Genomic DNA, 11,609 nt, shown 5'->3' with positions numbered 1-11,609 from the left:
ATATCAAGGATTGTCCCTTACAGGTTTTTTAACCATTAAACTACACTGTGCCCATGAAGTCCATCTAAACTACTCTTCGAAATTATATTTGGAGGTTAAAAGAAAGCCTCACAATGGATCACACTGCTGGATTTCACTTGACTGATATTTAAAGTGTCCTTATTTTCATTCCTGAACATGCTGGATTGAGTAACAAAACTGGTTTGCCAAAAGGAGGTGAATTGTACAAATGCCTCGGCTGATTTAAAACAGCAATTAGAGTGGTGCAGAGTTGCAGTACACTACACAAACAAGAGGAGTGTAAGCCCTGTAGACCTAAAGCTCAACGTGAACCGTATTTACATGCGTTGTGCTGGTGTACTGCAGTTGCTTAGAAAATGAAGGTGGAGTGCAGAGGATATATTTCCAAATTAGGCCACGGAGGGGGAGGAAATGAGTATGACAGCGCAACACTGATTATCTGAACATGCAGAATTCATAGCGCTGATGCTCCACTGAGAATCTCAGCAAAGCTCAGTGAAAAAAAATATCTGAGATATTGATATTGAGATATTGATATCTGAGTTTTTTATATCAGTTTAGCTTTGGGTCATGGTAAAAAGAGAAGTATTGTTTCTTATCAGCTGCAATTACATTTTTATTTGAAATGGCTGATATCCTATTTTTCTGCGCTCTCTGTCTTTCCATTGCCGTCCCTCTATACTGCAGAGGCATTGGCATTTCTTGTGGAATGCTTTGAAGTGGGCTCTGATGGATTCAGTGGGGATAAAGCCATTGCCGAATTGAACCAACAATTTTTTCTTTCCTGATTAAATTTGTGTAGCAAATGCCATTCAGTTCTTCTCTTTAAAGAAAAGCTCTTGTTAAAGATTTTTTTTTCTCCAGGTTGTAGTAGAACTAGCATGGGAGAGGGAGGTTGGGGGTTGTCTGATAAGTTAGTTGCTATGCAACAAGACGGTTCTGTATGAAAGCATTAACATCCTCTTTGTAACGGAACCGGGTGCTATGAAAACACTCGCTCTAGATCAGCGATCACACAGGCGTTTTGAATCTTGTTACCTTTAAGATTAGAGATTATTTATTTGATTCTTGAACAGATCTAAATAAAGAGTGAATATTGGATGCATTGCCTAAATCCCACCTGAATTATGCATCAGAGAAAGTGGAGAAGACGGCAGGGAAGTACGGTTTGTCACAGTTATTCACTCTTCCCGCGAGAGGACCTTATGAACTAACAAAGACATCCACATCAAACATGGTTCTCTTCTCACAGTCTCCCAAACCACAACACTGATGTGAATCAATGGTTTTGGTGAACTTTTGTTTCGCTCCCTATTATGATGCAAAAAGACAAGAAAAAGACTTAGGGGCAAATTCACTGAACTGTTGGGAAAAGTAGAAAATATCTAAAAGGCAGTGTTATAAACTCTAGCAGCTTAGCTCATGCATATTAATTGGGTAGTAAGGTAATGAATATTAATTATGTTTCTTCACAGAACAAAAATTTGGTGACGATGGTTTCTAAAATTCATCATTTTACAGAGTGAGCTTTTTTTTCACTTTGACAAAATGACACTGTCAATTTATGAAATATTTATGAAATATATAAAATGCCCCATATTGAAATAGTTCTGCTCCATCAATATTTAAATTAAATCATTGTCAATCTTTACAGCACGAAGACGCCTTCTTTATATGGAAATGTGGCTCATTACAGATTTGCTGCCTCATGCTCAGAACCAACCCACAAGATCAGAAATTGCACCATGTAAATTGCAATAAGCAAAGTTTTTGGGAACACATTTCTGTCTTCACCTGATCCACAAAATAATAATATTATTATTTTAACCCTCATGTTGTTCCAAATCCATAACACTCTTGTTCATCTTGTTCACAAAGGTATATATTTATAATGAAACCTGACAGATTTCTGTCCCTTTATTAAAAGTACACAGAAAGGTTAAGTGTACTTCGAATACCTGGATGATGTACTTATTCAATAGGGAAAAATCAAACATGTGGGTCAACATTCAATAGTTTTCACCATATAGGGGCCACACATTACAACAAGACTTGCTTCAAATGGAATAACTAGAACAAAATTGGTGACTAATTTGTATGATTTGCACATACATGTTTGGAACATCATGAAGGTGAGTAAATGATGACAGACTTTTCATTTTTGGTGTACTTTCCCTTTAAGACATTACCAAGGTCACCAAGTTCTACTGGAAGAACTGAAGAAAGAAAAAAACAGGCATTTCATTTCAAGTGAGAATTAAGACTACAAGCGACAGCGATTGATTTCCTTTGTCAACTGCAATACCTTTTCACATAGCCCAGACACTGCAGCTTGGCAGCCTCAAACTCTCTTCATCACACGTTGCGAATATACAACCGTGAATGAAATCTTTGAAATAACAGTCACATGAGTCACATGGCAGACTTCAGTCAGAACTCTCTGGCATCAAAACTCCCAGCCCGTTCTCTAGACTCACCTGCCTCCGTGTTCTTTTCTGTGATGATCTGGACGTGTCAAAGCACTGACCCCATTTACTGGCTGTCTGAAATGGACCCGTTACATAACCATTCCACTTGCAAGTTCAGGTTTTCAAATGGATTTCAATCGCTTTCATTTAAAGACCAATGAGATTGTCCCCTCAGAAGCGATTGTTGTATTTTGAACTGCATGTGTCTTTAGATTGTGTTCTGTAAAACTGAGATGTGATACAGCCTCGTTCCTTTGAAAACAATTATTGGGTTTTCACAGAAATATTTACTCTTCCAGTAAAAGCTCGCCCACCCCCCGCTGTTCACTTTTCATCTTTATTCAATGCAGTTTTTCATGCTGCTTCTATTACGATGATAGCAAAACACCACTTTTTCTGTGTGCTTCAAAAATAATAGAAAAACAGATTAAAAACACTGTTGTAAACCTCACTTCAATATGAATAAACCGCAGATGAGTCCAGGTACTATGGAGGAGATAAACACTGAGTGAGAGATGGATTTTCAGTAACAGCGTGAGGTGTGGACAAGAGGAGAGGTGTAGGGTTTGCTTTCACCAGGGACTATGCTGAAAGCATTATTGCTGTGAGAGCACAAACACATATACACTCATGCACAAAAACAATGCACGCTGCCACTATACTAGAGCAAATTATCCGGTTCTTTACAAAACCAGTGCTTGCAATTTAGATTAAGGTTGCTATGAGATATTTTCTCTTTCAGATTCTCTTCAGAAGTCGTATCTAACAAAAGCAAAAGGCTGCAGGACAGAGCGGTTTGTTTGGAGTCTCATAAACTCTGTCTCAAGCCAACACTTGACTGTAGAATAGTTAATAGCAGCTAGCGAGGGGGGGGGGGGGGGGGTGCTGAGACCTGTCTGAAAGCAGAGAAAAATCTAGCAAAAACAACTGCAACCTCAAAGCGGACTTTCTTTCTGAGTCCAGGCTTCAAAGTAGACTGGCCATGTTCAGTGGAGGCTCTGCTTTTCCTGAAATATAGATTTCAACGCCTATGAGATTCTGCCTACCATTTCTTATACACTTCTTCAAAAGAGGCCATGGTTGTTTCAGCAAATTTAGTGCTAAATATCTGCTGCAGTAATGTTTATTTGTTAGCAATTTTTCAATATTAACAAATGCTTATTGGTATACACTCTCACAACTGCATTTTATCAATTAAAAAAATATATAAATGCATATATATATATATATATATATATATATATATATATATATACACACACACACACACACACACACTTTAAAGTTATTAATAATACTTTGTTTTTATATATAATGCATAATATATAGTTGTTTGTAATGACAATATATAGAAATATACCGTGTAAATAAATATATTGTGTAAAAGATAAATAATAGATGCTATATCATGCATAATAATATTTCATTTTTAAATATACTATTATTAATACATAATATTATGCAGAACTGCTTATAAACATATATTATTATTAATATTATATATACATTTTCCTCATTAATTAGACTTTTGGCTAAGTGCTTATTATATTTTTATTATAATTGTATTTACTGTAAAAATAATTATTACTAGACAAATTGCATTTTTATGAAAGCTTTAAAAATTTTTGAAATAATAAGAAAATTAAGATGAATGTAGTGTAATAAACATGCATAATAGTGCATAGCACCCCGACTATGCCATTAATATCTGAGGTTAATCTCAGGTCATTACTGACTGGCCACAAATTATTCAAGTAATCTGAGGTCAGCTGTTCTCCTGCAGTATAGGCCGGACATAAATGTCATCAGGAACAGAAACAGTAAATTTACAGATCAGGCTTTGATTTAAATGGACATCAGTTAAATGAGGTCGTGACCCTCTAGACCGGATTGTGCCGTTTAATTTGATCTGCAGAGTCAGAGGCCTCTTCCTCAGCATGTGAATTTCCTTCACCTTTAAATCACTCAACATCTTTCTTCTTTTTATTAAATGGCAGACAGATTATTTTCGTAGTCACTCCACATTTCACATTGCAGACAAAGCAAACAAAATTTATCGGCATCTCTTGCAATAATTGAAAAAGTCATTTTTAATGACACAAAACTGTGTCTGAGAGTCTGCTCTCTTGAATCTTCTCCTGTATGGGTAAGAGTTAGAAGTCTGAGAGCATGTAAATGAAACCAAATTGCACAAATCAAGTAATACCAGGCATCATATGTCCATAAACTGTCTGATTAAATAATTCAGTCCAAGTCAGTCCAACTGTGGTCCACAAAAGATTTCCAAATGGTTTGTAAATCGATTGGTTGATGTGAATAAAACGGATAAAAATAATAATTATAATAGGCAGATATTACCAACATTAAACTGTTATGATTAATTTGTGATAATTGCTTTGTTGTCCCATGTAATATAATAAATGTCTTTATTGTCACTTTTGATCAATTTAATGCATCCATATTGAATAAAAGAATTAATAAAAAAAGAGTGATCTATTAAGTGTTAGTGTAAGTTCACACCCCTCCTATGCTATCGTATCCTGACTAACATCAGATCAATCCGGGAAAATCAGTAAACATCAGTTACGGTACTGCCCGAGACAAAACCTTTTATGTGCTCCCAAATGAAAATTCAACTGGAAAAATCCTAAAAGCATGGGTGGGAAAGATTTATCTGTCATGCAAAATTAGGGAGTGGTCCAAATGAATGGGCTTTGATCCGCTGTAATTTGACACATGCAGATCCACAGTGACCCTCTCATCTGTCTGAAACAGACCATTATACTGTCACAGAGCTACACTCCAGCTAATGGAGGGGCAATATTAATGATTAGCCCTCATAATAAATGGCACTCTGCTTTTGACCATGATTGGAGTTTGGAGGGAAGGATATAAATCAATACAAATTTTACATGATGTGTATTCAAGTTGGGTCTCAGCTTAGCTTTCTGGAGAAACAGTGACCTAGTATTTTCAGATGCAGGTCATGGATGAACTATTTCACAGGATGGCAGCTTCAGTACATAAAAATCTAAAAGTCATTCTATTAAACAATATTTATGAGCTTTTAAGCCATTATACGCAGAGTCGTAATGGAACTAAGTGGATGTATCATAACCTAATGTCTTCTCTTTACATACTGACTGAGCTGATACATGAACTTAAATGAAACAAAGTTTAAATCTACTCACAATCTAGTTTCAATCAGACTACATCGTAGACAAAAGAAATGTGAGGGTCAACGATGTGCAGGTGTGTCCACAATAAAGAAAAGAATTGTTGTTAAAAAAAAGATTCACTAAAACTAAAACCATAGAACTAAACATTTTAGTTACTTTAAATAACATAAACATTAACATGAAATAAAATTTTATGCTAGTTGCAAAGTCAACAATTAATGTATACATTGAAAATATAACTAATAAAATTACAAAAATACAACAAAAACATGCTAACATTTAAATAAAGAATTTAAATAAGTTTAACTCAAATTGAAATGAAAACAGAAAATATAAAAACAATCCAAATAAACACTATAACAATATCTCAATGATTGTAAAACAGCACTGCATGCATCCAATTTTCAAGAAACTTTTACTCTTTAGTTTTCAAGGTGAAAAGTTAAAAAATGTTTGAACAATATCATTAATTAGTTAAAAATATTAATCTATTATATATTATATATCTGGGAGTCACACAACAGAACATGTTGCAACAAACCTTCCCTTCCCTTGCCATTCTGCCTGTTTAAAAATTCAAATTTTTAAACAGATTTATCAACATTTATCGTCATGAGGGTCTGCAGGGGTCCTTTTCTTTGTTATTGTTGCATATTAAAGTACATTTTTAAATACATATTTCAAATACATGATCATTCTGTAACAGGCAAATTCAACCCACTGTGTGAACTGCATTTGTTTTTTTATTTTTTTGTAACAATTGAAAAAATGGCCACGTCACTGACCCATAAACTGTGTCTGGATAAAGCCACGCTATTATAAGCTTCTTATCATCCTCAAGACTAAACAATGAAGAACACTTGTCTTTAAGAAAACACAAGATCATCTTTCTGACCACCAACCTGACCCTCCAAACAACAGCCCAGGGCACATGACCTTTCCATGACATTTGCTATGGTGTGGACAGTTGCTGCATATTTTGGTAACACAAGCAAATGTCAACCAAACAAAAAATGTCAATCAGATGGACACAGCTATTCACAAACTGTTAAGATCTGAGGTACAGAAATAGATTAAATGGATTTAACTTCTATTACATTTGTGCTATGCAGTTAATGGAGGACAAGAACAATATGCTCAAACTAGCCACATGGGTTGGGTATGAAGACAAAAAAAAAAAAACATGCCCCACGGAAATGACTGTCTTTATTTCAGGCCTATAAAGGGAGACACAGGTCCCGTAGAGGACTTTTAAGTAGTACAGACGTCTATTGCTATAAATAGTGACTGTAAGTCAAAGACCTGGTCTCAGAGAGGGAAAATTGGCAACAGATGAGGACAGCTCAAACTGGGACAGCGTTGGGCCAAAAAGTGACAGGCTTCATCTAGGTTAAAAAAGCTTGAATAAGAGTTTACTGAGGTGCAGGACTAAAACCAAGGACTGAGCCCTAAATTCAGTTCATGAATTTATATATTGATTGCCTGTGTAACAGTTCGGCTTTGTTTTATAGATATTTCATGCTTTTTTTTTTCTTTCAGTTTCAAGGTCTTGTTTTCTGTATTGAGGACCCAGCCTCCATCAAGCTGAGAGCTTTGCACAAGAAAAAAAATGTATTCAGAACAAAATAAGCACAGAGTGAGTTTTCAGTTAACAGAGTGAATAAGAGAGTTATTTGGTACAGAGGTGTTAAGTGCTTGAGATGGTTGTCCACAGGTGAAACAACAGTGATTTGCCATTATAGGATGGTTAGTTTGATGTTAGATATTATTGTATCTGCTGTTGGAAGTTATGCTGACACCTATTGGTGTAGATTGGAATTCTGTGTTTGTTTATTAAATTCAGCTTCTTCAAACCAAAGATATATCTCAATGCTGCTTCGTCACACAATTTATCTAAAACAACAATTTCACTATTCTCTTTTTTTTTTTTTTACATTGTGATATATAGGAGATGGAGATTGTAAGATGTCAAAATGATTAACAAAAAATACACAGTTGGTATACTGACCAATAATTTGTGTTTTAAAATGATGAAAGCATATTTGTCAAAGCAGGTTAGGCTACTACTTCAAAATACGTCAAAGGCAAATTTTATTGGCCTTTTTTGGGATTCCTTTTCAATTTTACACTGGAAAACACAGATGGACAACATAATATTTCTAGAGCGAGAGATAAACAGCAGAATTGCAGACACATGCAGACCTGGTAACCAAAAGTAGATGAAGGCAACATATATATGGAAATATGTAGGCTAATTAGATAGGCTATTTAAATAACTTAACATTTCTGTCTTCTGTGTATCATTCGTGTGGAAAATAATAATACATATTGAGTCGGGTGCCCATAGTCTTGATTTGTATTGTATCTACGGATGTGCTCAGTGTTTATTGATGTTCCAGGCAATATAAAGCCATTTTATTATAAAAATAAATCCAATGAAGCTTTTTGAATCCTTTGTCTTGAGAGAAAGCGAAAACCAAAGAGCCGATTTCCACACAGAAAAACCTAAACCTTCATCCATAAATCCGGGAAACAAAAAAGTTCCTGTTTCATGTCCACGACAACCATCTAGCGGAGAAATGTAGCATTTTGAAAACGCATTTTATTTCCGCCATTTTGGACCGCATCGCCTGCCTTACTGAGAGCGTCCATAGCAGCCAGTGGATGTTGACACCGGGAATCCTTTAATTTACATCTGAACTGCGATTTCAAGGCAGCGAGGGTGGTTTGGTGTGATTTAAATGTTTTCCAGGTTGTTAATGGTGTGGAAATGACCTCAAACAATCCAGCAGTTTTTCTTCTCATGGTTAATGGGCAAATCGAAGAAGCCGATGTAAGTTAACATATTTTTTAGAGGATGTGTTTGATGCAGTAAACTGTGTGCAAAGCCTGCTCTTAATATGGGTTAACTGGATTGCTAACATGTCTTATTTTGTCTGTAGTTCCCAGAATATGATGATCTTTACTGCAAGTATTGCTTTGTTTATGGACACGACTGGGCGCCCACATCAGTGAGTCACAACCTGCTTTACTCCCTTTTGGTTTACAGTTTGGAAATCAGGACTACTTTACGTATGACAGAATAACGTGAATAATAATATAATATTAATATTATCTTTAATTTTTATTAAAGTTTATTTGCCCCATCTCAATGTAATATAGGCTGTACCTTTTTGTATTCTCAAATATTCCACAGTAGTAAGTTTGTGTCTTTTCCCCCACAATCTGAAGGGCTTGGAAGAGGGAATTTCTCAAATAACATCAAAAGGTGGAGGATCTCAGAGTTTGGTGTGGAATTTCCCATTGGACATCACATTCAAAAGCACGAACCCATTTGGCTGTGAGTGAATCAGTTTTGGTCGAGTCAGAATCAGTTGTAATGGAGCAGGCTTTCCGTGGCTCTTAAAGGTGTAATAAACTAAAACTTAAAGGTCTCAATTCACCCTTCCACAAATTAAGACCTTGAAAGGGACAGAAGCAGAAAGTTCATGAAGATGAAGAATTAAATAATGCCATAACTGCAATCATTTATATATATATATATATATATATATATATATATATATATATATATATATATATATATATATATATATAATTATATATATAATTATATCAAGATACATTTAGTTGAGATGCAAAATGAAAATATGTAGTCTTATTTTGTGAGAAACTGAACAAAATGAAGTGTTTATGATTTAATAAGAATAAATATCTGTCAGTGGAACATGAAATCTTGTTCTCCCTATTTATTAAGATGTTTCGGAGTCCACTGGCCGATAATTGTTCTTGTTTTAAATATTAAACTCACTTCACTTTGATCAGCTTCAGAGACAACAAGACTTCTGATTTTATGACATTTTGATTGAATCTTTAGACACTGTGGCTATGCACTGGATAACAAGACGAAAATACTTCAGGAATAACATCAAAAACATTCGTGTAGTGTGATCAGTAGGTTCAGTTATTTCCATGTTCTAGTGGTTAGGCACAGAGCTATTCAAGCCTTTTTTTGTCAAAGGAGTTAAAATTAATGGAGATCTGCTGGAAGTTGTATTTTCAAACTTTGAAGTGTTGATAATACAACCTATTGTGTGTTTCTTAAACACTTCCATTTAGAGAACATACTGTCATATTGTGTTCCCTTCCGTTTATTCCTTTAATTTACTTACTTGGTCTTTATGACGAAGGAATATTATTCTAAATATCTGCATAAAATCTGCCATGTCATGTATTGTAATTGTGACCACAATATATATTTTTAAGTATCCATCCTTTTTTTTTTCTTCAGGGCCCCAGATTGTGGTTAGTGTGTATGGCCCCGACACTTTTGGAAATGATGTTGTGAGAGGTTATGGAGCCGTACACATCCCGTTTACACCTGGAAAGTGAGTCACTTTAAGATTGTTGTCATAACGTGATAAAAGCAGCCAGCATGTTCAGAATCTGACATGCACAATTAAATATGAATGCTCTCTGTCCAGACACACCAAGACCATTCCTATGTTTGTTCCCGAATCTACATCAAGACTTCAGAGGTTCACAAGGTGAAAACTGATTTCTCCCAAATATTCCACATTTACCTCGGCTGGTGTTTTCATTCACATGTAAACATGAGAAGAATTAGAACATTATGTATGCAGTAGCTTAGGGTTGTAAATCTGAATTTCATTTTGCTGCTGCCGTTCCCTTTTGTCCTCAAGACTTAACTTGAACTTAGTTTTAGCCAATGTGCAGCTTGTATGAACGTTTCAAATGTGAAGGTACATTGTAACTTAAACATTTTCATTTGACTCTGTATCAAACATGTTATATCTTGTACGCAGCTGGCTGATGGGACGGCGTCCAGAGTACACAGATCCCAAGGTTGTTGCTCAAGGAGAGGGAAGAGAAGGTAAGCTTTTATTTAACCCTTGCCTTCGAATGAAATATATTTCAGTGGATGTTTTCAATCTCAAGCCAAGGTGTAGGTCCTCAGAAACTGTTCTAGTGCAATAGTGTTTAGAAGACATAACTGATGTGATTGTCTTTTTGCAGTTACGAGGGTGCGCTCACAAGGTTTTGTTACACTACAGTTCAACATTGTGACTAAAGACATGAAGAAACTGGGTTATGAAACTACATCAGAGCATTCACCTGCTACAGGACTGGCAAGAACATCACAACAGCTTTAATAACCACTTTCAGGATATATTTTTTTAAATCCTATGTTTCAAGTTGCTTTATTCAGTTTCATAGTTGCTTTATAACTATACATGTGATATTATCAGCTTTGTATGTTTTTAAATAAATTGATCTTGTGCATTTTAGATGTCAACCATTTCTGACCGAAATAATTTGGCTCATTTTTGATTTGCATAATCTAAAATCTAATTCTGATCTGCAGATTCCATTTTTGGATATTTTTAACCCTAAAAACCAAATATGATTAATCTTTGACCAGGGTTGTTAGTTAACTAAAACTATAAAAAAAACATGGAAATATACAGAACTGAAGTGAAATATAAAAGCAAGCATATTTTATTTCAGCTAACTGCCAAAGCAACATTTCTCACTTTAATGTGACATACTAAAATACAACTAGATAAATTGTCAAGAGAAACTTTAGGTTGGCTTGAGAAAGCCTAGCCATTTGAATTTTGAAATATGGAGTTTGAATAGTCTTGGCTCACCTGAACACTCTGTTAACGTAAGTCTATTGGATTTTTAAGATTTTTAGTCTTCAGTTTTATGAAAACTATTACACCGTGTCTACACTGGATGCAACAAAGCGACCATTGACAATCATCTGAAATTTGTGTCAATACATCATAAATAGAACGCAGCAGCAGTTTTCTGCCGGGGATTTGTCGTGTCGTGCTGCATCCAGTGTAGACAGCATCACTGATTATAATCAGATCTATAGCTGCGCCGCTCGCATCCTGTGTAGACCCGGTGCAAG

At 35.3% G+C, this 11,609-nt stretch overlaps 1 protein-coding gene across 1 annotated transcript; it reads left to right on the top strand.

The window, feature by feature from the left end:
* The first annotated feature begins 8,291 nt into the window (after positions 1-8,291).
* Positions 8,292-10,877, top strand: LOC132148622 (B9 domain-containing protein 1). The gene is made up of 7 exons (XM_059557321.1): positions 8,292-8,501; positions 8,611-8,679; positions 8,900-9,008; positions 9,960-10,056; positions 10,153-10,215; positions 10,495-10,562; positions 10,706-10,877. Exons 1-7 carry the CDS (start codon positions 8,439-8,441, stop codon positions 10,840-10,842), a joined length of 606 nt encoding a protein of 201 aa, XP_059413304.1. The 5' UTR covers positions 8,292-8,438; the 3' UTR covers positions 10,843-10,877.
* The last annotated feature ends 732 nt before the right edge of the window (positions 10,878-11,609 follow it).

This window comes from Carassius carassius, chromosome 9, assembly GCF_963082965.1.
Source record: "Carassius carassius chromosome 9, fCarCar2.1, whole genome shotgun sequence".
In the NCBI taxonomy this organism is placed as follows: Eukaryota; Metazoa; Chordata; class Actinopteri; order Cypriniformes; family Cyprinidae; genus Carassius; species Carassius carassius.
Note: the sequence above shows the minus strand (reverse complement) of the source record. Positions and strands in the feature narration are given on the sequence as shown.